Source organism: Asterias rubens, chromosome 5, assembly GCF_902459465.1.
Source record: "Asterias rubens chromosome 5, eAstRub1.3, whole genome shotgun sequence".
Taxonomy (NCBI): Eukaryota; Metazoa; Echinodermata; class Asteroidea; order Forcipulatida; family Asteriidae; genus Asterias; species Asterias rubens.
In genome coordinates this window covers 2150796-2178342 of record NC_047066.1, presented here as the reverse complement: position 1 = coordinate 2178342, position 27547 = coordinate 2150796, and the positions used below count along the sequence as shown (strand labels likewise).

The window sequence follows — 27547 nt, the reverse complement described above, 5'->3', positions numbered from 1 at the left end:
CATTGAAGATTTTTGGTATCTCTGGAATGTTTTCATTTTATAATATTTAATATAATATAATCTGCTTTCTCCAGAAGACGATCAGAGCATACTGATCGAAACATCGAGTTGAAACCAACGGTTCTTTTCAGAACCACCCCAACTCATTAGAGATAGTCATTACATGGTGTTACCGCAAAACCTTTCTATATCGTATTTCCACCATGCAAAGTTTCAAACCCTACTTAATATTTAATATTTTTAATTTGAGAAATTATCTGACATTACAAGGCCAGATGGCTACGTCAAGTTGCCCTGCATTTTGGATTATATTATTTATTCTTCTTTTTTTAATTAAGCCAGGGTGAGAATCACTGCAGATTTTTTTTTAAGGAGACCTGTTATACTGTAATGATTCAGGTCTCTGCGATCGAATACTGCTCTTCCAAAATCACTGCTCAGGCGCAAAACTGCTGACTGCCGACTTTTACTCCCCGTTAAATAAGACTGTGCAACGCAAGAGAAGTAGTCTCGAGGGGGCCAGCAGTCACGCAAAAGTATCTCTGAAGAGTTTGAACCCCATCACCGCAGCAGACATTTTACCACTTGTCGGCAAGTCTAGAGACCTGTAGAAATGGTGTCATTTCCACCTAATGCTAATCCCTGGGTTATATATTTCAAAGAACAACTGGGGATATCAGCACTAGAGAAGTAGATTACAAAGCAGGATTTCTTTATAGCTGAGAAATAATTACAGCTACTTTTTGTGTGCAGAATTTGTATAAGTCTGAAATCAGATAAAAAGCTTCTAATTCCTGGCCAAGTTAAAGGCAGTGGACACTATTGGTAATTACTCAAAATAATTATTAGCATAAAACCTTTGGGGAGAGGCTGATGGTTGATGGTATAAAACATTGTGAGAAATGGCTCCCTCTGAAGTGCCATAGTTTTCGAGAAAGAAGTAATTTCCCCAGAAATTTGATTTTGAGACCTCAAGTTTAGAACTTGAGGTCTCGAAATCAACCATCTAAACGCACACAACTCTCGCAAGTTCGATGACCGATTGAGCTCAAATTTTCACAGGTTTGTTATTTTATGCATATGTTGAGATACACCAACTGTGAAGGCTAGCCTTTTACAATTACCAATAGTGTCCACTGCCTTTAAGTGAAATGTCTGAACTGCTGTTCACACACTCCTACAGTACTCAAAGAAATAAATGTAACACTTACAGTATGATTCTATATCAAAGTGATTTCTGATTTTATTAAAGATAGATGTTTTAATATTAAAATACAAACGGTGGAAGTTCAACAATTTTTTGCCTTCATTTCCTTTTGTAGAAATAGTGCTGCAGTTTCCCTTTAACAATAAGATAACTTTTTAATGGCAGTTTTTAAAACAAATTCGGATGAAATGGTTTGAACTTTTCACCAGTTTCATCAAGTTTAATATCATTAACAAATCGGAATGTTCTTTCTGAAACAAGAATTTGAAAGAAAACAAACGCAACAAAATTATCCTCTTGATTGTGTTGAGTATAATTTTAAACTAGTATATACATATTAATCCAATTACAAACTGGCCTAGTACATGTGAAGTTCAAAGTGATAATGCATACAGTGACACGGTTCCTCTTTAGGCCTTAAATATACAATCTACCTTCGTCAACAATTTTATGGATCTTTTTGTTTAATCTTTTTACAAGGCGTCAAAAAAGACAGTTTCTTTTATTTAAACCTCTTTTACCAAAGTGTCTCAAACTTCAGCATTTTTTAAAATGATATTTGCTTCCAAAAGTATCGGTTACTAGTAAAAAGCTCCTTTTTTATTGTTTTAAAACACTTTTATCTCCCCTTACAAACAGAAATATTATCTTACTAAAGGGTTATAACAAAGCAGATTACATTTCTTAGTGTCACATCTTTCATGATGGATAACAAAAAAATTATTTACATTTCAACCGATTTATTTACATCTTGAAAATCACATTTCCAATGCTCCTTCAAATTTCTCGGCCGAGGCTGGGGGAGTGATTATGCTTGGTTTGTGTGTTTGTTGCATCTTGCTTGTGTGCTCCAGTAAGGAGAGGCAGACAAAGGCCCAGTTGTAAAGGTTCTGGGCTGGGAGAGAACCATGCTTCGCTACGGCTCCGTGAGGAACATCTGTCAGATAAAAAACAAGGAGTCGGATGTTTAGTCTTGCAATTCAGTTGTCACAGGTTCTGAACCCCATCATGAAATCACTTTGCTCTAAACCCCATTACGATATCGGATGTCTTGGGTTCTTATCCAATCATGAAATTATACTTAACTAGTTCTAATCCCAATTTAAAAATCGCTTGGTTCTAGTCCCCAATATGAAATCAGATATCTTGTGTTATAATCCCAATCACGAAATCACGGCAAAATTTCATGGCTCTGCTTACCGTAAGCAAAGAATTGACGCTTACAGAAGCAGGGAATTCCGCTTTTATTTCAAACGTATTTCACGGGTTGGTGGGAAACATCGTTTGCTTGTGTATGTATGTACATACCACTTTTCTGGGCATTCTTCGCATACACAGCTACTGCAGCACTTTAGCACTTGCACAGTAAGCGGAGAATGGTGATCATAAGGGCAGAATTCGGCGGTGAACAGAGCCATGTAATATGGCCCTTGTGTCCTGGGTTCTAATCCCCATCATTAAATCATGTGTTTTGAGTTTTGTAACTCAGTGCCTACAGTTTTGACATAAGAAAAATAAAATGATAAACTGATTGTGTTTTCCCCTTAAATGTTCTCTTTGCTATCAACAACAACTTTTTTGATAATTTCTTACCTTTGAGCCTGGATGCAATTTTACTGACAGCACCAACAGCTTCGGAGGCCGTTGGGTCAAATTCCTCGATCTTTCGTATCAGCTCTTGATTCACATACTAAGAAGAAGAAAAAGATAATAAAGTGTCATTCATATTCGTAACAGATTTATTTTCATAATTTATAGGTCCCTAGGTCTCTACAGTTTCTACTGCTTCCTGTCCACCTATTTTTTTTTTCTTTTTTTGTGTGAGGATCAGTCGGAAGAATTCGGCAATGCCAGGGCTTGATCAATCTTATAGCTCTCTGTGAAATTGAGCCAAGCCTGATCGTTACGCTTCTAACATTATTACCCCTGGTCAATGGGCAATATAATTCATTCTTTAAAACATCTCAGCTCCCTGGGGAGTATACAGCCTGTGCTGAAAAGTAAGTACCTAAAGACAGTTTGTACCCGAGCATTTCAAGCGGCACAAAGGCAATAATTAGCTATGGGTCAGAGAAGTTGTCTCTTTGAAGTATCAGAACCTGCAACTGGTGCCGACAATAAACACATTTGAACATTGACCTACCTGTTTACAAGTGTTCCACGACTCCAGCTCTCCCTCATCTGATTTATCCTGGAAAAACAGCGTCAAGACGGACACCAAGATGTCGTGGATGACCTTAGGAGGATCCTTATAACTCTTCAGCTCGGCGAAGGCTCTGGTGTTTAACTTGCCGACAGTCTCACGGAGATCCGTCAACATGATACGATCAAACATGATGTCGATACGAGACTCTTCGCTTCCTTTCTCAGCCTCTGTGGTATTAAGGTTGGAGATGCAGAGATGTTTTAAAGAGAGAGAACATCAAAAATATCTTCCCTTTTCTTTAGTTGAATTACCGATGAGGTGAAATGTGCATTTGGTTCTCAATATCTGGGGTGGTGTATAACAATAATAATCGTCTCAAAGCACTTCCAACAGTAGTACCCCTGGTCACTGGGCCATTTAATTCATTCCTTAAACCATCTCAGCTCCCTGGGGAGTATACAGCCTGTGCAACAAATATGTAACACACTAAGCTAAATCAATCACAAGAACCATCTCCCATTTACTCCTTGGTGAAGAGAAGCAGTTTTAGTTAAGTGGTAAACAGAGGCGAGTCTTACCCAGTACAATGGATTTACTCCTTGGTGGAGAGAAGCAATTTTAGTTAAGTGGTAAACAGAGGCGAGTCTTACCCAGTACAATGGATTTACTCCTTGGTGGAGAGAAGCAGTTTAAGTTAAGTGGTAAACAGAGGCGAGTCTTACCCAGTACAATGGATTTACTCCTTGGTGGAGAGAAGCAGTTTTAGTTAAGTGGTAAACAGAGGCAACTCTTACCCAGTACAATGGATTTACTCCTTGGTGGAGAGAAGCAGTTTAAGTTAAGTGGTAAACAGAGGTGAGTCTTACCCAGTACAATGGATTTACTCCTTGGTGGAGAGAAGCAGTTTAAGTTAAGTGGTAAACAGAGGCGAGTCTTACCCAGTACAATGGATTCACTCCTTGGTGGAGAGAAGCAGTTTTAGTTAAGTGGTAAACAGAGGCGAGTCTTACCCAGTACAATGGATTTACTCCTTGGTGGAGAGAAGCAGTTTTAGTTAAGTGGTAAACAGAGGCGAGTCTTACCCAGTACAATGGATTTACTCCTTGGTGGAGAGAAGCAGTTTAAGTTAAGTGGTAAACAGAGGCGAGTCTTACCCAGCACAATTGTCCTATCTCCACCCTCGGACTCCATAGAGACTTCACGATGAGCAGCTTGGAGGAGTTTCAACATCCTCTGTACCTCCTTATTCTCATGTCCGGCTAACTGCTTCAAGTCACCAATGCTAAGATCAATCAGTGCTACAGCACGACCATCTGGATCTCTGAGCGGGAAGGCGGTATGGCGCTGACCGTAAGCATCGGCTGTTACTGTGTCCGAGTTGTCCACACACTTGAAGAGGTAGTCCCTTTACGAACCAAAAAAATTGAAGTTTAGAATCTGGGGCTAACTTCATCAAGCTGTATAGCAGAAAATATTGCTTAGCAATTTTTTTTGCTAAGTGACAAATGAGTGGGGTATCAGCTGTAACAATGTAAAGTGTACCTAGTAGGTCACTGGGATCTGTTAGAAGTTTTCAACAGCAGTTTTTGTTATGCATGTTATGATGGCTAAAACACACTACACTGATTTGGGAAGAATATGGGTATGAACAGCTCAAGAAAACGTCTTCATTTACTGTTGAAGAGATAGTCCCTTTGAGAGCAGTAAAAAATAACATATTGAATCTGGGCTAAACTTCGAAAAGCTGTTTAGCAGAACATACTGCTTAGCAAATTTCTTCGCTAAGCGACAAATGAGTGGGGTATCAGTTGTAACAATGTAAAATTTATGTGTGTACCTTGTCTCCTTGTCTCCTTGTACCTAAAATGTCTCCAGTTTGTAAAAATCTTGAGAATGGTGCAAAAATGTCAAGGTTTGAGCTTTAATGGGCATTGTTTTGTTTCTATTAAGCCAATAAAACTAAATATATTTTTGTCTCTGTTTACCTGAATAGATTTTCTTTTCTCTCCAGACGTGACGGGTTTTCATGGACCGTGATATTTCCATTTCGATCAGTTGTCATCATGCGTCTCAGCACAATATCTTCAATCTTTATTTCATTATAAAGCAGGGAAGGAGAGAATGAAAGTGTGGGATGTTAATAAATGATAGTCATCATTATCTAAGAAATCCTTTTCGGTTACTAAAATTTATTGGTATCATATTGGGAGGATGCAATTTTTACTGCGCCTTGAACACCCAGCAGGGTGGATACGTGCTCATTACAAGTCTTATTATTTATATTATTATTATTATTATTATTATTACTATATAACAAAAACATGTTACAAATGCCATTAAACCAAAATAGGTTAGTACAACTAAGAAAACTGTTTGTTAGTAAAAAGTTGAGGCTAAAAGTTTGGAGTTCCAGAAATAGAGGATATGCATCCTAGTTCAATACAAATTCAACAAATAATAATTAATGGCCGGACGTTTTGACAATAGCAATGTCTTCCTCGAAGCCAACAGAGTCTTTCTCCATGACCTTTAGAGATAGACTCTGCTAGTATGGAAACGTCAGGCCATTAAATATTGTTGCCATTTATACCTGAAGTTGGTAAGCAGTTGCAGTTTAGCTTATTCTATTTTCACACATTCAACAAAGCAGTATAACAACTAGCCAATCTTTTCAGCTTTATTGCTTCTACATCTACAATTTATTTTAGCTTGTATTCTCTAGTTTAAAGTCCTAACGCTTAGCTGGGGCCGATTTCACAAAGATCCAAGATTGATTGTAACTGCAAATCAATCGTAGTTGCTAAGTTAAGTGTGATGTCACAATACAAATCATTATGGTGATACTGAAAATTTGTCTGGCGATTAATTGAATTGCTTTGTGAAATCGGCCCGTGGTTGTACTTGAAATCAGTATGCAGGGCCCTACAGCATCTGACTTCCATGTAAGTAGGATTGGTAACTTGGCCTAGCGGGAATACAATGCAGTAACACATATAGGGCCCTACAGCATCTGACTTCCATGTAAGTAGGATTGGTAACTTGGCCTAGCGGGAATACAATGCAGTAACACATATAGGGCCCTACAGCATCTGACTTCCATGTAAATAGGATTGGTAACTTGGCCTAGCGGGAATACAATGCAGTAACACATATTAACAGGGCCCAATTTTTTAGCTCTGCTTATCAACGAATTCTGCGCTTACGATCAACATTCTCCGCTTGCCCGAATATCTGCGCTAGCTGTGTAAGTACGCACACGCACAAGCCAAAAATTCCCAGCTAACCTGTGAAATACGCTTGACGCAAGCACAGAATTCCCTGCTTCCATAAGCGCTGATTCTTTGCTTACGGTAAGAGCCATGAAATTGGGCCTTGGTGTTACTCAACTGGTTCTTTCCATAAAAAATAACTTCCAAGATGTTTATGAATGGCCATTTATTAATTTTATTGTAAAACAGTTTACCCTGGTGGATGGATACTTGGATTTAATATTATGTTTACCATCCTTTTACTTTGGGGAAGAAAAACGAACTTAGACGATACCATTCAGTCTGACGTCTTTTACCTGCTTGGCCACTTCTTCATGCAAGTAGCCCTGCAATTTTGTGTTTTTATTCCTCCCTCTCCGACGCTGCATGACATTTACCTCCTATGTTTACAGTTACCGCGGCAACAGAGGAAGAATTCGAAGAAACCACACACGGCCAATGATTTGGATGAGTAACACACCAAGGGTTAGAAACACACGCACAATGAGAAACAACAGAGAAAAAGAACGAGGATAAAACAATGAAGAAACAAATCAAAACAAACACATTTTACTGAGTGATTTTCCAATAATGCAGATTTCAGTTGTTTTCACTCAAAATAACAAGGTTAAAATCATTCAACATTTTGAACAATAGTAGAAATCAACAATATTTGTTCAACCCTTTGGAGACCATTTATTTCTGTAAACTCATCACAAAACGCCACTGATTCAATTCTTTAAAGGCAGTGGACACTATTGGTAATTACTCAGAATAATTATTAGCATAAAAACTGACATGGTAATGAGAATGAGGAGAGGTTGATACTATAAAACATTTTGAGAAACGGCTCCCTCTGAGGTGACATAGCTTTTGAGTAAGAAGTAATTTTCCACGAATTTGGTTTTGAGACCTCAAGTTTAGAATTTGAGGTCCTAAAATCAAGCATCTGAAAGCACACAACTTCGTGTGGCAAGGGTGTTTTTTTCTTGCACTATTATCTAATAGTGTCCAGTGTCTTTGCACTATTGGTAATTGTCATAGACCAGTATTCTCACTTGGTGTACCTCAACATGTGCATAAAATAACAAACTAAGAGAATTATGAAAGAAAAAAACACCCGTGTCGCACAAGTTGTGTGCTTTCACATGCCTTGAGTTCGAGACCCCAGCTGAGGTCTCTTATTCAATTGAAATATTATAGTGAGAAATTACTTCTTTCTCAAAAAATGTGTTACTTCAGAGGGAGCTGTTTCTCAAAATGTTTTACACTATCAACAACTCTCCATTGCTTGTAACCGAGTAAGCTTTTATGCTAATAATTATTTAGAGTGATCACCAATAGTGTCCAGTGGCTTTAATTAAATTTTGTCAGTAAAAACGTCAACAGAAACAACATGAAAAGGAATTTTAGTTTTGTGTTTAGAAATTTCATACGCGGACCTTGTCTTTTACTTTGACCTTTTTATGTGATAGGAAGTAGCTCAAGCCTTACGGCTATTTGCAGCCGCTATGGGCATTTTGGGATAAGCCGCTATGGTCTCAAAAGGGTTAAAGTAATAGAGAAAACATGTAAAACAAGCAATGAGTTAATATGCCATCACCAAAAACACAATGAACTTTTTCTACATATATACAGTAAACATAAAGTTCCCTCCTTCCATGGAAAAGAAAAAGAAGAACAAGAACACAGGAGCAAAATCACAAACTTTTTAGTAAGATGCACAAAAAGTTGGCTTTTAAGGAGGGAAAACTAGTTTTTATAATTTGCAAATAACAGGATTTTTTTAAAGAAAATTCAAACAATTTAAAAACAAGCTTTCTTTTATCGTAACCAACCATGCAGAAACTTGGTCACTTTATGAGTGTGAACTGGGCCCTTATTGAAATAAACTCCACTGGGTTGAAAAGAAAGGAAAACCAAGAGAAATAATGCAAAAAACTACAAACAACTAAAACAACATATTGACAACTCAACTATTCACAACTTCAACTCAATCACATGTTATATGAGTTTTAGCACATAAAATAGAACAGCTGTAACTAATGCTATCAAAAAGGTTAGGGCAAAAGCAACATCTGCGCTGGTTAGCGCTTTTTTACATTTTGCGTTTACATCAAACTTTTTTTTCAAAACTCAAACTGATGTTTTCGCAACATCTTTTACTTATCCTACCTGCTCATCTGGTTCAACAATGTAGACATTAATCTCCAGTACGCTTGGGCTGCGTCTATGGATCCAAGCGAGGGCGCTCTCTGTGATGCGTAGCGTCTTCTTTCTTATGTCCACATATTGGTGAGCCGCACTGAAGGATTTAGCTACGCCCTGGGTAAAGAGAATGTAAAAGTCATAAATATATATACCAAAAATAACGTCGATTACTGAATTAATGCACACAAGTTTTTACATTTCGTGTCTGAGCAGATGAGAGCAACAGACTCCAGCTCTAGTATTGCTGGTCAGGAAAGTGTGGGTTCGATTCCCGATCTTGACACTTGTTGTTTTAAAAGCAAGACATTCAACAATGCTTCTTCCTTTGGATTGGACGTATTTGTCTGGCTGAGTAAGCCTTCCTAAAGCTTCCTAAAATACTTTCAGATTTATTTCAGATTAACTGGGACACTTCAGACGAAATAACTTCGCAAGATGCTTTAAACCATTATCATTGTTTTAAAAATTTAAATTATTTAAAAAAAAATCAGAGTCATTACCCAAGCATTGACCCTAACTTTAAAATATGGTAGAAGTATCTAAACATTTGCTGCTGTAGATGACTTTCTACCTACCTGGAAGAAGCTGATCTCATGGGTGATAAAGATGCTTTTCTCCTGAGGGTCATTCAGAGTATCAATACCCATGACGCCAAAGACTCTCTTACGATGATCCTTCAACGGAATCACAATAAACGACCCCTGGCGATCCTGAAGAGACAAAACAAAATCATCAGAGAATATTTTAAATTATCAAATGATTGATTGACTGATTGATTGATTGATTGATTGATAATCAATTCAATATGGACAATGGTTTCTCTATGTTGATACTTCAGTATTCTACCATTATCATGCCTTAAATTCTATATTAAGCATGTTAAGCGTGTTCACTAAACGCTGAAATAAACCATGCATTTAAGATGGCCTCAGCTTGTTGGCCTCAATGAATGATTTCCTGGTCATGTTGGGACAACCTCTATGGCAAGGAGCATCAGTCTTCAAGAGAAGTGTGTAGTGTTAGAGAAGGCCGTCAGCATAGACCCGAGTCAGCCTAGATGGTTGATTTCAAGGTCATAGGATGCCCTCTTTGATGGCAGGCTTGCAGAGAAATTAAACCAATGTTTCCATGTTCTGAAGAAGGACTTTGAAAATCTCCCTGATTAGGGGAATGTTTTCTCTATTATGTCGAATGCAACTCAAGATATCTTGCAGATTGATGGACAAAACCTCCCTGATTGTAAAATGCAAATGTTGGCAGCTCTGGCAGTTCTTTCTAGGTCAAGCAGAAAACACTAATTATACTCAGCCAGGATTTGAACCCATAACCCTCACATAGATGTTATAGATACACAACTGTAAGTAACTGCACCCAGCCGGCACTGATGATCTAACTTCAGCTCCCAATACCTGAATGTCTGACAAGTATTCCCCCACATAATAACCGCACTGGCGCTCCACACCACAGTAGTATTACAGTCAGAACACATGAGAGTAAAGCTTGGACAACAGGGTCCGGCACAATGTACAAACGCATATGTTGTGAAATTTAATACTTTGTATGAGATCTGGGTACTACCGAGCTTCTATGTTTAGCATTGACGCAAAGTGCCAGTCAACTCAATAGTGCATCACATTCAAATCAATCGCATAAAGCTGTGCAAGCAAACAGCAAAAAAACAAGGGGCAAACACCCATTCCGAGAACTAGTATTTAACTAAAGGATTGGGTCAAAATACAACATCTTTTTAACCCCAATCAGCAATGGTGTTTATGTGGGGGATGGGTGGGGGTGCTTAATGAGTCAAACATGGACACACATGAAACTATAATATGTTAAGCGTAAATTGGTAAATGGCAACAAGAGGGATTTGTCCTTTTTGAGTTCCATAGAGCCAACTCAGACACAAGTTTTATTTACCCTGAATTTAAAGTACTGACCTCTGCAAGAAATGCAACGGTGTTTTTGAGCATTTCTTATCTCAAAATCTTGAAGTATTTGACCAATATTGTGATAGCAATGTGTATCATGCAAACCAAGACTGTTTTACTCATCTTTAATTATCGCAAGTGTTTATGGGAGAGTGGGAATTTTCCAACATTTTACAAATCGAATTGCTTTTTGCGCTATCTTGTAGTTAGTTTCAACTGTTTGGTCTCCCCTTTTCTTCTTTTATCGCTTTAAGGTTTTATCTTTTTTGTTTTAAAATGTAAACACGTAAATGTTAGTCTTTAAACTACTGTCGCATAGTTTTCTTTAATTGAATACAATAGTAAATCTAGTTGAACTAAATTGAATTGAATTTTGGTGGAAATCTTAATTTGATTGCACATGTGATTAGAGCTTTTGCCTTATTTGTCAGCCCGTGTTGCGACATCACAACATCAATACCATGTCCTCATCATTTGCAGACTAAATTCTTGTCATGATTTATTTGTGTTTATTGTAATTTACTGTAAATAGCTTGAATTCCAACAGTACTAGACTTTTGACTTTTCAGTACTAGAAGAAGTTTGGAATACAGGTCAGCAATGGGAAACATAGTTTGGGTTTTGTTCTTTCAGTTGAATCACATAATAGATATTTGGAATGTAAAGTTCAATGGGCCTGTAGCTTCTCTCAAACAGAGTTTAAAACCATTGGACCCTTTCAGTAAACAGTATTGTCCAAGGCCCACACTTCGTGTATCACAACTGCTATATAAAATAACAAACCTGTGAAAATTTAGGCTCCATCGGACGTCGGAGTCAGGAGAAAATAACGGGAAAACCCACCCTTGTATCCGCACGTTTCGCCGTGTCATGACATGTGTTTAAAATAAATCCGTAATTCTCGATTTCGAGAATTTATATTGTTTTACTGTTTTCTCAAAAAGTAAAGCATTTCATGGAATAACATTTCAAGAGAAGTCTTTCACCACTACATTCTGTAAACCCTGTAAGTTATTTGTAAATCTGTGACCCTTTTTTTCTGTACTGAAAGGGTCCAATGGCTTTAACGAGTTCTAGATAGCAATCTGCCCACGGCCAAAGTAGGGTTAGAGTACACTTAACGTCATCCTCAAAAATAACAGCTGATGGAAAAACGGTTATTAATGTCATGATGGAATTCAGCACAGCTTGCCACTTCAATCCACTACATGAATAACAGCAAACGTTACTTACTCTTGTCGGATCATACTCATCTACAGACAGCTTTTTGAATTTCTGAGGCCACAGTCATGCAAAGCACACAATAGAATAGAGTGAGCGGAAACACTAAAGATTTTACTATGGTTGTCAAATCAGTGCAACGACATTGGATAAAAATGGCAAATTTTTGCTTCACTGGATTTTTACTAAAATAGTCCAAGATTTTCAAATGCGAAAACATTTGCGCAGTTTGCATATTTGCAAAGACTTTGGAATGCTAGGCGGCAGCAGACTTACCAGGTGAATTTTCTTTGTTTGTGTAGTCCTGAAAATGCGCACACTACCAAGAACAATGCATTTTACCTGGTAAGTCTGCTGCCACAAGCGTCCAAAAAGTACCCTATTGATTATATTTTTTTGTTCTCAAAATAACTTTGTCAAATCAATGATTTATCACCATTGCTGAGTTACAATCATGTTGCACTGATATTTGACTTTAAGAAATTAAATGAGAACAAAACTTAATCCATGCTAAAAGTACACAAATAATAAAAAGCTACCCTACTTGGAAAGTTATTGAAGAACTTCTAATGAAGAGAATTAAAGACACACAAACTAGAAACAGAATGTTACTACAACTTGTTCAGGTCAGACGTTGTCGTTTTGGCAAAAATAACAACACTAAGAATTTACATTTATTGTGACGTATAGCATGTATCTCAGAAATAGGAACACTAGTTTTACGAGTTCACAGACAGCAACGCAAAAAGTTGTACGATTAAAGCTTATAACATGTACACATACAAGCAATATCATTTAAAACAATGTACAAAAGTCACTGTATCCGGACAATTCCAGATAAACCTAAAGAGTTGGTAGGTATGCAAGAGGCAATGTAAAAATTCCTCTGCTCAGAACTATAAGGTTTTTATAGTGCACTTTCTATGGATCTCTTAAAACTGCTTTTGCATATTTTGGGGTTCCTAGAAATTGGGGTTTATCATCAAGAGTTTTCTTCAAAGAATTTGTTTAGCAAAAAGAAACATTTGTTTTCCAAGTTAATTATTCATTTTTTTATTTGAATTTTAATTTATTTTTTTAAAAATTTATACGTATTTTTAAGTTAAGGACCTTTTGATCATTACATATATTACAAAATTACCATTATCGACCTTTTAGTTCTGAGCAGACAAACTGATACATTTAGCAATGGCTGTGGCTAAATCTTACTATCTACATACACTGTAGTCTTAAACATAGCCATAAGCCACAGCCACAACCTTAATGTTACTTCAGGATGAGCCAAGATGACAAACCAGAAGGTTTAGAAGGAGAGGGGGAGGGTTGCTAGGTCTTACCTCATCTGAGCGTTCTGGATTCCAGAACATGATATTGCCATGATTCTGAACACGAGGAACATGAATTGGCTTCCCAGAGTCAATCGATGTGAAACTGTTGGTATTAAAACGGAAAAATTAAATAATGTTTAATTACTTTCTCTCAATTTAGAACATCACAGAATCTCTTTCCAAAGTATGACTTCTTTCAAATAGTGAAAGGTAGAACAAAACGGCAAAGTAAAATGTTTCAGTAGATTTAGTCATAGCATGAACTTGTACCAACAGTTTACCATTCTAACTTCCAAGCTAAACAAAATTTGTTTGTGCTTGGTAAACTCATGAAAATTGAACCTAACTTTGGGTTGAACAAAGAGCGAGCGAGACTTGACATGACCTCTGGATAAACAAGCCGGCCCTTGCCATGCTGTTGGCAGTCCTACTTTTTTGTCAGTATCTTTGCTCGGAGGTACCTAGAAGCTAGGTCAGAAGCTATTCAGCATATACCACTTACTACCATAAAGCCAGGGATCACACCCACTTTAACTGTTCATTTCAAATATGAAATAACAAACCACGATTTTAATTAATTGGGGTTTGAACTTGTGTGTAAAATGGGAGTTTTCAGTTTTTGTCTGTGTCAGGTACTTCATAACCGGAGCTAGAACCAATAGCCATTGTATTTATGAGTGAATTTTTCATACCTAATTCCTTTCTGGTCACGATATAAAACCTTGGTCAGCATAAAGTGGGCATCGTCTGGTGTTGAAGCAACATAACGAAGACAAGTTGGACCACGGGTTGGGTACGAATCGTTACGCTCTAGCATTGATATGTTAGCACTGATGCGTTTACCTCGGCCATGCTGCTCTGCATCCTGTCATAGTGAAACACAAGAAATATCAGAAATTGTTTTAACTGGCTCCAGCTATCGGGCAATCTCGGTAGTCTAGTTGGTAAGACACTACTCTATAATTGCAATGGTAGTGGGTTTGAATCCCATCCAGGTAATATGCCTGTGATTTTTTCATAGAGCTCGGGAAAGTATTGAGTATACAGTACTAACACACATCAGTGTTTAGGTATATGGGTAAAACCAAAATTATTGTTGTCTTAATTTTCTTGTTTGTGTACTTGTTGCTGCATCTTGGCTCAAACACCCTGTCATAGAAAGCTTGTGGGTGAAAAATACTTAAAGTTAAGTTCATTGTTTGTTATTTTGTCAACAAAATGCTACTTTACAGGCAAAATTATAAACTTAAGTCACCTTAGTTGAGTACAGTTTCAACTTGTTCAGAAAACAGGGAAAAAACATCTTTATTATGTTCTAGAAAGGGTACAGCAATTTCCCTCTGGTACGGGGCAGTTCTATGAGGAAAAATGTCAGTTTTGAACTTTGAAAAGGGCACCACAGCAAAAGCACAGGGCACCATGGCAATAGGCCTTTATCACAGTGTGGTCGTCTTGATTCCACTCCAATGTAACCAAGCTGAGGCTGGTGCCATGCGCAATGAATGTTAGCATTCATTACCGTTATTGTAAACAGGGAGCATGACCAAGATGGTGACAGCATGATAAATGTCTATTGCTGTGGGGTGCAGAGGGTTATTTCAAAGCCTGCATCAATAAGTATATCCAATGAATCTATTGATCCATACCTTATAGAGTGAATTGAAGACACATTTATAGACTGGTTGAAGACTTGCTCCACTGGTATGAGCCGATGATATGATCATACTTAACCATTTCTTACGAGCTTGGCCACGTATACGTTCCTCGTAAGATCTCTGTCATAAGTGGAAAATAAAATGCAAATTTTGTTTAATTGACAGGATTTGTTGAAAGTTAGTTTTACTTTACAGACATTTCGATTTAATAAAACACTGTTGAGAAAGTTCAATAACTGAAAATAAGTAATGGCCTGGCTATTTTTTGCATTTAAACCATAGGTCCTTTTGGTTGGTAAGCAGTTTCCAACAGTAAATTTGTTTTCTCAAAGTTAAAAAACTTCAAGAAAATGTTTTTTTTCCATCACAAGAAATAAAATCATCAAAAAACATCCACTCATTCAAAGTTTTCTCAGAAATAAATGAAAGGACCTTGAGAACAAAACCTATTAATTACAAATAACTTGAAAAGTGGTAAATAAGTGTCAGAATGAATCAAAGTACCAATACGAAATATTGATATTTAAATACCAGCTCTTGTAAAAACATTTTACATGCTAAAATAATTTTTGTCTCCCGAATAAAATTATTTTTTGTGACATTGTTTTGCTCATTTCTCAAAAACTACAGCACCTCAGCAAGTAATATTTTGAGGGCAGCTTTTAGGCCTATACCATCATTATCTTCAAACGGTGTAAGTTTAATGTAAATCTGTGGACATTGTGTTCTGTGTTACAAAAACAGTACCCAAACCCTTTGAAGACACTGGACACTATTGGTAATTGTCAAAGACTAGCCTTCACAGTTGGTGTATCTCAACATATGCATAATATAACAAACCTGTGAAAATTTGAGCTCAATCGGTCATCGAAGTTGCGAGATAATAATGAAAGAAAAAAACACCCTTGTCAAACGAAGTTGTGTGTGATCAGATGGTTGATTTCGAGACCTCAAGTTCTAAACTTGAGGTCTCGAAATCAAATTTATGAAAAATTACTTCTTTCTCGAAAACTATGGCACTTCAGAGGGAGCCGTACTTCAGAGGGAGCCGTTTCTCACAGTGTTTTATACCATCAGCCTTAAAGGATATTGTGTATTACATCAAAGAGATGAAATTACCTCGATACTGGTCATCAAGAATTCAATTAGAGGATCAAAGTTATCCTCCCCTCCTGGTAACATGGTACAGACCGCCTCAATGTATGCCTTGAAGTCACGCTTACTCAAACGATTGTCATAATCTTCTTTCTGCATGATCGCCTTGGCTGAATTATAAAAAGACAAGATTAAAGTTATGTTATTTTTGTCCCGATGCCTCAAAGAGAAGGTTGGGTTCTTTCATATTTGCAGACTTCCAGAATAAACTATAAAACACCAGAGTAAAGTAAACACAATCAAACAAATGGCATTGCTTGCCACATCTCTTTTTTATAGACTGTGCAAGTCTCTAAATTCTGGGACCATTGTGGTCCCAACCTTATGGAGTTTTACGTTGGGGAGATTTTGTTTCGGCCATTACTTTAGTTTGATGTAATTTATGACCATAAAAATTACAAATGTTATTGAAAACATAATATTAATTAACAACATATATAAAAGTAAAAATAAATTCAGCAAAATAATGAAGAAAAACAGATATTTAAACTTGACCTGAGGTCAGGTTACTTGATTTTTCTATAGAATTGTGCCCATCTTGCACAGTCTACTCAATCCTCAGCCAGATCCGTCTTCATTCGCAAGACAAGGTCCAACTTTTATAGGGCTGCTTAAAACAGTAAGCAAATTTTTGTAAAAAAACTATAGCAGAAAAATTTGCTATAAAAGCAAAAGCATATTTCACAGGTTGCGGGAAAACTAGTCAGCCAGCTTGCACATTCACCATGGATTTACATTGTCATACCATTCATTTTCGTTCAGTAAGTACCCAAAGGTTAAGCCTTTTCGTGTGCTAACAGTTAGCATCGCTATAAAATTGAAATCACACAGTAAGCACAAAATAGGCCAGTAAGCAGCTTTGTGAATCTGGGCCGTGGTCAAAAATCTGTTCTAAATAATGAAGTTATCAATAACATTAACATTAATGGTATTATAAAATACCTTTTTGCATGATCTTAGACTCCATATTTTCTTTGAATTTGCTCATGACAGAATGGAGTTCCTCCAAGTCTAGGTATCCAGATCCGTCGTTGTCCCACTTCTCAAACAACTGCTCAAGAATTAGTTTACGCTTAGCAGACTGCGCCTCGTGACGAGCCTGAAGAATGAAACAAAGATGATTTGATTTGGATTAAATTGATGAAACAGAGATTATCTAATAGGATTAAATTGATAACATTGTTTGTTTGTTTGAACTTTGAAAATGCAAAATATGGACCAGAGACTGCGAAAACTTACAACTCAATTAATCAGAAAATATTTAAAAGCAGACTAACTTTTATTCCAACCTCGAGTTAACTTTATACATGTAGTAGCTATACCAAAAGTTGTAATTTACAATGTAGATAAAGTGTTTTTATATAGTTGTATTGTTCTTTTTTTTTATTTGTTATTGTATGAATGGGGACTCTACAATGTATTCGACAAGCTGATGTTTCTTGGAGACCTCCATCCTCACACAAAATCCTGAAGTCCTGATATTTTCCTATACTTTATATACTAGCTATGCCATTATCTAAGTTGTAATTTAGTTGTAATAGTGTTTTCATATTATTGTATTGTTCTTTGTTTTGTTATTGTATGAGTGGGGTCTCTACTCGACAAGCTGATACTTCTTGGAGACCTCCACTAAATCCTATTTTACTTATGTTTTCCTTAATCATTATAATATAATGTAAATTATATCACTTTGCTTTGTATGTGGGGAAAAATAAATGAACTGAACGAATGAAAGAATAAGTTACAAATCAACCAAAGTATTTAAATTAAAATAAGAAATTTCAACACAGTGAAAACATCTTGAGAACAGTGAAACCATAAGTAAGGACAGTATAACAGAATGAAAAAGTTTTATGTAGATCTGGGCCCAATTTCAAAGCGCAAATTTGTGTGCTTACTGTAGCAGAAAAATTAGCTAGGGTGCAAGCGTATTTCACAGGTTAGCAGAAGAATTACGCATTAACCATGGATTTGCATTGTGACGACAGACGTCATATATTTTTGTGCGGTTAGCCTGGGAAGGTTAGCATGCCATTCTTGTGCTTACGGTTAGCAGCGCTATGAAATGGAAATCGCACAAAATCGGCCGCTAAGCAGCACTAGGAAATTGGGCCCTTAACCCCAAAAAGGGTCCCGAGGCGCTTCACAGAGGTTACAAATATTAAGCAAATACAGACCAATTTAAGAAAACAGATTAAACATGCTTAAGAAAATTACAAACAACCAAAGACAATTATTAAAAAAGTTAATAAAAAATGCAGGGTAACGCTCCTATTATAATCTGCTAAGAAAGTATTGAGCAAAATTTTCTGTTTGAGAAGCTTTATGAACCTGGGCCCTAGAGGCTATAGGTTCAAATCAGTTTCTGTTCACCACAAAATTCTTAATGAAAGTTGTTACCTTTTGCAATCTGAGGTACTTCTCTTCTTCAGTTTCGACGTATCCCTCCCCTAGATACTTGATGACATGTTGAACGACCTCCTCAGGCGTAGACATACCAAGGAAGGATTCTACTAACTGCACAAACTGGGAGCAGTTTAGGAGGTTCTCATCAAACATGCTGGTGGCTACGGAGCCAGCTCGGTGAAATGTTGGTGTCTTGGTGGGTGACTTGGAAGCACTGACAGCAACTAAGAAGTAATAATCACAGGATGAGCAAAATGGGCTAATTTGGTGTTATTAGTTTCACTAGCCAATTCGTGCAAGTTCTACTGTAGTTTCACTGAATAACCCAAACTCTGTCTAGTCACGATAGCTGGTGGCTGGTCCATGTAATTGCTCTTGTCCTGTTTTTGTTGTAATTTCTCTGTTTTCTCTTTTTTGTTATATTTATAATAATAATTTTTGTTTTTTTCTTGGTGATCCTTGATTTTTTAGTAGGTCTTTTGTGCCTTTAATTTATACTTTAACATATTTATTCTAATATTTCAAATCAAATACAGTTCGGCCTCTGGCCGTGACTTTTGAAATGCTTTTAATAAACCAATAATAAACCAATTATAAAAAGGAAGTTAGACTTCGCTAGACATGGTCGCATCACTGGTTATCAATAGCACAGTGCAGAGTGGACAAGTTATAAGAAAACGATAACTGTAGGGTTGACATTACATGATAAAACCACTGTCATGGTCAAAGCAGGCCTATGTAATTAAATCACAGAATGCGTGCATGTGTCCTCCATGCATGTAAAGTAACTAGGTGAGAGTTCATCATTCCATGTACAGCCAATGGCTTGCTTTGATCATTATAACAGTGTCCCTTTACTAAGGGAATCAATGTGTGGTGAAGAGGTTTTCAAATAGTGGTTAAATCCCAACGAGGCCTGGTTACCGAGACGAAGTCGAGGTAAATTATAAAGAACCAGGCGTCGGCGGGTTTAAACCACTAGTTGACAACCGATTCAACACACTTTGATTCCCATTCATAAATACCTTTTCGGTCAAAAACATCATCACTTGTTATTATTAAAAAATTATAATTGTTAAATGATTTCTTTCAACACATCACCCCTCCAGCTATGAAATGGTAGAGCCCTCCGTGCCCTCGCATAAACAACTCCTTATTAGGGAAATGCTGTGGGCGTCGCGCATATCGCGTGATGTGGCACAACTGTTTCAGCCGGTGCTCTCGACCAATAGGAATAAAGAAACTGTTACTGTCAGTAACAAAAAGGTTTATGCACACCCACGTGACGCGCTCTCGCACACCAGTAGAGAAACTGTCTGGGGTATTTGTAAATACTTAGTAGAACAAAATTAATACCAGAATAAACTATGGTTTCATACCATACCTGTTTTAGCACTTTGTTTATCGCTCACAGCTGTGGCAGGCTCATCAATTGTTTCTTCAGGTTTTGCCTCAGGTACAGTTTCTACAAACAAAATAAATGGAAAAAAATCAGCACAATTTTCAATCAAATTATCATGATTTAAGACAATTGGTTAAGCAAAGAATGTCACCCATGGTCCTCCGTTAAAAACCCACTGACACCATTTCAACAAAACATTTTAAATATTTTTTTGTGTTTTTGCTCCCAGGGGGTAATAAAAATTCAAAATTTTCAGTGTCTAAGTGAACTACTCCAACAAACTTTTCAAATGAGAAGTGCTCCGAGCAAAGAATGTCACCCATGGTCCTCCACTAAAAACCCACTGACACCATTTCAACAAAACATTTTAAATATTTTTTTGTGTTTTTGCTCCCGGGGGTAATAAAAATTCAAAATTTTCAATGTCTAAGTGAACTACTCCAACAAACTTTTCAAATGAGAAGTGCTCTGAGAGTATTAAATTTGGTAAAACGTCAGGGCTACAATTTTACGCTAGACCACCGGCCCCAGGCCAGTAATTTCAGTGTCGAACAAAAAATATTAAGACAGGACAAATTTTGTTGTCTTTCTTCTTTTAATTCAACATCTTTGTCCCACAAGAATTATGTTCAAATGTTGAGTTTGAATCTCACAAATATCTCTCAATCCTGCTGAGTAGGCCTATTGCCAATAAAACAGAAGAGATCAATCTTCCCTTGTGTTTTTTGTTTAATTGATTCTAGTCTTTTCTCAGTTTGACTCTGGCATGGTCTTGTAAACAAAATCCCGGTCCAGAAATCTGGTAATGATTCTGAGCTACAAGTAAAAAATTAATATTTTTTTCCCCGATTCCCATTTAACATCTATAAATCGTTTGCAAGACCTACTGCTAAACATAGGATTCGAACTGCCTCTAGCTACTGGGCAATCTCAGGTGTCTAGTTGGTAAGACACTGCTCTAGAAATGCAAGGGTCGTGGGTTCGAATCCCACCCGAGTAACATGCCTGTGATTGTTTTCACAGAACTCGGGTAAGTACTGAGTATACAGTGCTAACACACATCGGTGTAGAGCTATATGGGTGAAAACAAAAATTAATCCCAGATGCAAATTTAACATCTATTAAGTCTTTTCCCTCTAATTCAAGCCCTGAACATCTTGCAAGTTAACCTCCTTACCCTTTGTTGGTGCTGGTGTTTGCTCAACAATATGTGGTTGTTCTGCTGAAGGTTTTTCTTCACTGGAATGCTTTTCTTTCTGTGTCTCATCTGCAGTTGCTTCTGCAGATTCCTGGGCCACCTTAGTTACCTCAACAGCAGGAATCACTTCAGGTTCAGCTGCGACAGTTTCCACTTTCTCTGGAGATTGTTCTTGGGCTGGCTCATCTTGAGGTTCTGAGGAAGGCTCTTCAATGGGCTTTGTGGCAGGCTCACCTGAAGACTCTTGCTCTTCCACAGGCTTTGTTAACTGCTCCTCTTCAGGTTTTGTGGAAGACTCTTCAACTGGCTTATCAGCAGGCTCTTCAACTGGCTTATCAGAAGGCTCTTCAACTGGCTTATCAGAAGGCTCTTCAACTGGCTTATCAGAAGGCTCTTCAACTGGCTTAGCAGGAGACTCTTCTGCTGGTTCACTAGAAGGCTCTGCAGATAATTCCTTGACAGATTCCTCAGAAGGCGCGTCAGACTTCTCTGCAACCTGTTCAACTTTCTCTGATGCCTGCTCAGTAGACTCTTTATCAGAAGATTCAGTCGTTTTTTCTACCTCCTGTTCAGCTGGCTTGTCTTCTGGCTTTGAGTCTGCTTCTTGTGCTGCTTGATCGACAACTTCACCTTCAGGCTTTAGTTCCTGTTCTGCTGCTTCTGGTTTTGATGTTGTGTCTTCAGCTGCTTGCTCCACAACTTGGCCTTCAGGCTTTGATTCTTGTTCTTCTGGTTCTTTAGAGGGCTCCACAGCTTCTTGGTTATCTGGTTTTGACTGTTCAGCTGAAGGTTCCTGAAGGTACAAAAACAATAACAATGCAAATTTATTCATGAAAACAAAACAAGAGTTTACATTTTGATTATTCACAGTGTAAAAATACATCCCTCTCATATGAGTTGTCGAATTAGTCTTATTGCAAATGAGGATTCGTCAATCAAGCCAGAGGTACACAATGAAGCTTCAATGAGATTGGTTATAATTTAAATTTGTGATCACTACCTGATTTCTTCGTCTTCTCACTCCTCTTTGATCAACTTTGATAGTAATTAAGGCATGAAACTTGTTTCGTACATGTACATGTAGGTAATTTGGGGACTTATGGGACGCTAGTTGGCAGCAGACTTACCAGGTAATTCTATTGCTCCCGGTAATTTGCGAATGCTCAGAACTACCTTAACAATGGAAGTTTACGTGGTAAGTCTTCTGCCACCTACATGTAGCGTTCCAAAGTCTCCTATTAAGTGTAAATATACCTTTTAGCATTTTTATTATAAATGTCTTCATAATTCCAATGACCAGGGGACTTGTCTTAAACAACCAGTTAAACATCACCAAACCTTAAAAGTGATTCACGCTAATCAACCGAATCTGGAGCTTTGGACGCGATGACACGATGATGTTACAACCGTGCCAACTTTAATATTTTTTTAGATGGTCTTACCTCAACCTTCACTTCTGGTTCACCAACAACATCTTCAGAAGCCTTCACAGTGGCTTCAGTATCTCCCGTGGCTGGAGCCCCAATGTTAAGAATCTCTCCTGTCGCGGTAACCACATCGTCAGGACCAGGCTCAACTGTCCCAGCTTCTGTCTTAGGTTCGGCTTTCTCCGAGACTGTGGGAGGCTGTCGTGTCTTTATGTGTGGGGTACCAGGGATACTAGGGGTTGCCACACTACCCTCAGAGATACTATCCAAGTCATCAGAGACTTCATCTAGCTCTAACATCGGCCCTGTCATCAAAAGATGAGGTTTTGTAGAATTAATCAGTCACGTTTTTATAATAATTAGTAAAGTCTAATATCCGAAGCGGCGTTCATTGTAACACTTGTTCCATGTAGGTCTAGGTATGTTGAAACTATAATCTTCTCCTAAATGTTCTAACATTAAGGGAAGGCTTACATTTGGTAGACACTTTTAAAATAAATGGCAATAAAAAAGTGACTTGGTAGGAAGTTCAGCAGCTTTCGATAGTATATAAAGCATTTTCTGAATCGTTTTACTTTGTAATAATTTGGTTATTGGAACCGATACAATTTGTATCCCCCCAAAATTGAACTTAGACTGTGTAATCCAATTACAGATTATTCTTCCTTGCGTGGACATGACTGCTCTGGATTTTCGATAATATCTCAAAAACGCTACCATCTTTTGAAACAAAATTTTTCACAGGTCAGTTATATACAGGTCAGGCATATATATCTACTTGATGTAGGATAAAATCAATCAAACAGTTCCATACACCAGAGGCAGTAAATAAATGTTCCCTTTAAGGGATATGCAAGCTTACATTTTCTAGGGTTCTGAAGGTATCTCTTCACGGCCCATGGCTGGTTGTCCCAGAAATACTCAAAGAGCCCAAGCACTCTGTGTCTGTCAATAACTCCAACACCAGCATGGTCACAATCATTGAACAGATGACTCAAGACATCGCGCCTTGCTTCTAAGATGGCTGCCATACGATAGGCAGCACCACAGCGTGATAGATGCTGTATGAGCTCATTGAAGAGGTCAGGGGTCATGTTGGTGATGTACTGCTTCAAATACTGTGGAAACAAAGAATGCATGAATGTTAAGCTTTCATTCCATATTTAGTAACTTCTCGATCGACCATAAAAACTTACTTGGTAAAGAGTACAGGGGAGCTGTTGATAACTAGGTTGATAATCATCTACAGCTGACTAATTGAACAGACTAATGCAACGCCATCTTTAAAAAACCAAAACAAAGACTGATTATAACCAGCTCAGAACGGGCTTAAGATTTAAGACTGACTATAATTATAGACTGCCGCTATTGCAATCGGTCTATAATTAAAGACTGTCTAAGCATGTCTCAAGTAAGCCAGCTATAACGAATAGACCAGTTTAAGATGGCTAGGTACAATCCGCCCCATATATTTAGTTTAGTTTCTTCACATTTTAACCACTCCACACTTAAGAACACCACAAAATTTCTAACCTGCACAAATTCTTCAGCGCCAACTTTTCCTGCCGGAGCTTCCCTCTTTGCAAACATCTCAGTAAGATGGGCAGCTAGAAGAAGAAGAAGCATATTTAGAACACTTGTTTACCATGTGCGAGGCAAGTCTTGGGTGTATTCAAACGTTTTTGGGACCACTTTTGTCCCACGTACATTGCAATGGTCTAACATACACTGCTTTAACTAGACATTGCAAAAATATAGAGAAAATTTGAAAATATCTTTGCAAATAAAATGAGATGTCACAAAACATTATCACACTACCTTTGCAATGTTGCAAATATTATAAGCAATATCTTTGCAATGTCGCAAAATATATTATTGAATAAACATTTGAAAATATTTGAGATGAAACAAATATAGTTGCGATAATATTTATTATAACACCCCTTGCAAGTATTCTGCCTGCTCATTGGGTTAGAGCGCGTCACATGACATGTCTTAGTTTTGCTAGACGACGGCCGTGTGATAGTGCGTCGGTTTGCCATGCGCTAGTCCGAAGACTAGCACACGGCGTGCAGTACCCAGACGTCCGTTGCGTGTACGAGGATGATAAATTAATAGTCTGTAACCATTTCGGATTGCACGACACTACATGCAGCACAGTAAGTAAAAGTGTTTGCAATCTGTATTCGCGTCGTCCGTGGATTGTAGCATTCAGGTCTGTAACTTAATAATAATAGTACAGTATTTAGAAATGTTTGGGGTGTTATAAAACAAATATTGACTGCTTTTACTCGTGCAATGGTTAAAAACTATAGTTTTAACCATAGCACTCGAAGCAGTTAATATTTGTATACAACATTGCAACTATTTTCAAAGATATTTGTGATGTATGATGTCCCTTCAGGGCCACAATTATCTAAATCAGAGCTATACTGGCAAATAAATGTTGTGAAGTGTGTGCTGTAGTCTTTGATCCAATGTTTTTATTCACAGTGAGCCAATGATACACTGTATCTTGAAAAATTGTACTTTGTACTGCTTTACCTTTTTGGATGTCCTCTGGCAGGCCTCGTAGTACCTCAGCGAAGGACTGTACAGCGGTCTGTAGTACCTGAATCTCAATCATGCCATCATCATCAATCAACCATTCCTGGTAGTTCTGACGAAGACGAGCCGATCGTTGAAGTCTCTCTTGGTTCCTGAGGCCTGCTTGTCTTTCTTGCTCTTCACGACGGCGTCGTGCGTCTGCTTTGATTTTGGCTAGTCTGTGACATAAGTTTATTGAGTTTTAGTCACTTGTGTTCTAATAAAAGGAATTGTGAATTTTAAACTGTTATTAATGTTTATAGTGTCTCAATTTAATAGTGGATACTCTGTGACAAGAATCAATTATTTTTTAAAAGTGCAACATCAATTATATTTACATAGGGTACAATTCTGAATGTCAAGATTTTGAAGATATTTTGAAATAAAGTAATTTAAATCACTGTAAAATGGCTTAAAGTTCAATAACATTTAATTTTTAAAGTTTTCTAGCAATTTTTGAGGTGAATTCACTTAAAACCTAGTATAAACTCATTTTGTTGTTTTGTTAAGTCTCACTTAACCCATATCACACCACTTTCTTTATGTCACGTTTCCCATACCATAACACTGGTAATAAAGACAGTAACTTTGTGTATATCTACAAGTTTTCTGTAAATAGGCGTTCACAGCAATTGTGTGTTCTGCCGGAAATCACATAGTTAAAACTTCACTAAGAAAAAACAGGGATAAAACAATTCAGAAGTCTTATTATTAGCACATTCATTATTAGGCCTAATTAAAATCTCACCTGTTGTCTTCAAATGAGAAGACATACTTCTTCAATTCCTCAGTAACCTCTCGAAGTCCACGGATATAAGGAGAAGCTTCTGGGAAGTTACTGTAGCGAGGGTTATTCCTCATCAGATACTGGGCCAGAAAATTCACCGGATTAAAGTTCGGACTGGCTTCATTTTTCTCGGTGAGGCCTTTTTTCTCCGCCTCGAGGAGCAGTTTTTCAATACCGAGGATCAAAGTCGGAAGAAGTTTATCCAGAAGATACGCACGTGCATCGACTGTGACGTTGTTCTCGTTCAACCACTCCATAGCAAGGCTATCAATAGGTATACGCCTTGCAAGACGTTGCTTTTCTTCTTTTGCCGTGTGGACACGAAGTCTCTTTTCTTCTTTCCTCTGAAGATATTTCTCCCTGACTCTTTGTTCGTGAAATCGCTTCCACCGTCTCACGGCCGTCTTGACCATCGGTGCAAGAAACTCGGACATCTCAGTTTTCTGTCTTAACGAGCGGACAGATGGAGGGCGCTCATGAAGAGGGCTGATGGCTCCGTCTGAGGGCCGGGTTGATGGAGGGTGTGGAATTCGCCCCCCGGATGATGAACCCTGTCTGGAATTAGGGCGGGGACTTGTTCTCTCTGAGACTTGAAACCCAACTCGAGATGAGGGGCGGGAACCACCTTGTGATGGGGGTCTTGGATCTGAGTACATCCTACGACTCATTCCTGCCGAGCCTGGATTAGGGCTAACTGTCTGTATATCTGCCATTTTATCTGTTTCGATTCAATCCTGCAAATGTGACATTAATTTAAAAAATAAAAACAAGTCAGAACAAAGTTTCTTAACTCTTCAGAAACCATTACTGCTGCAAAGAGCTAGGATTTGAAAGCCTTTTATTTATTGCAGTTTAGTTAGCAGACAAAAAAAAAATCTTTTTGATGTCTGTTGATGAACAACATAATTTAGATTTTTTTTTTTTATTAAGTGCAACTTTAGTGATAAAAATAAATGTTGTTATTTTTAAAGAGTGAGATATTATTAATATCTCGGCCAATTGGTTTACTTTATTTTAGTTTTAAAAGAATAACCATCGATCATCATGTCAAACAACAGCCGCGATCGAGTACACTACAGCGCCACAGTTACTGGGTGTAGTATAAAACTTCAAAAGGTTTATTTTATATGAAGATTGATAGTGATATTCATTGTTTCCTGATCATCCCATTGCTCACGATGATGACTGACATTGTTTCGTCAACTTACTTTAAAAAATCAAACTGTTTAAAAATTTATTTATATTATAAACAGCTTACTTTTTTAGTTTTAATATAATAATAACATTTAACTTGTATTTTATAAATAAGGAAGAAAGTCACTGCACACACACATGCACACAGTAAGACTAAGTGACTGGCTGTCCACGTCGGACCTCGCTTGCGTGTCCGATCCGAAAAATCTAATCATTGCAGTACAATCAATTACTTACCCTTAAGTTAGTAAATCACTCGTCTTCTCTGACAATCTTTTAAAAAAGAAAAAATTCTACATTCTGCCTAACGTTAGCGAGAGATCGCAAAGTTGAAATCGGCAAAGTTTACTCCCTTCTTCACAGATTCACGTTTGTTGTTGCCATGGTGGTACACCATTGTGAGCATGCCTGGTGACCTTAACTTATAAATATTCATAATGAAAGA

The 27547-nt window shown here is 37.6% G+C and overlaps 1 protein-coding gene across 2 annotated transcripts; it reads right to left on the bottom strand.

Annotated features, from left to right (window-relative positions):
- Window positions 1–1218: 1218 nt before the first annotated feature.
- LOC117290522 (EF-hand calcium-binding domain-containing protein 5-like) lies at window positions 1219–27507 on the bottom strand. 2 transcript variants are annotated; one of them, XM_033771949.1, is made up of 22 exons: window positions 27340–27507; window positions 25870–26642; window positions 25080–25300; window positions 24069–24142; window positions 23398–23653; window positions 22551–22840; window positions 21088–21901; window positions 19893–19973; window positions 18503–18732; window positions 17045–17201; window positions 16067–16212; window positions 14939–15067; window positions 13985–14157; window positions 13302–13395; window positions 11977–12018; window positions 9388–9522; window positions 8777–8926; window positions 5339–5442; window positions 4508–4758; window positions 3351–3580; window positions 2801–2897; window positions 1219–2144 (listed from the first exon to the last, which is right to left on the bottom strand). In XM_033771949.1, the coding sequence occupies exons 2-22, from the start codon at window positions 26619–26621 to the stop codon at window positions 1966–1968; spliced, it is 4605 nt and encodes a 1534-aa protein (XP_033627840.1). In that variant the 5' UTR covers window positions 26622–26642; window positions 27340–27507; the 3' UTR covers window positions 1219–1965. The 2 variants fall into 2 exon arrangements, with proteins under 2 accessions (XP_033627840.1, XP_033627841.1); XM_033771950.1 differs by lacking the exon at window positions 11977–12018.
- Window positions 27508–27547: the final 40 nt, after the last annotated feature.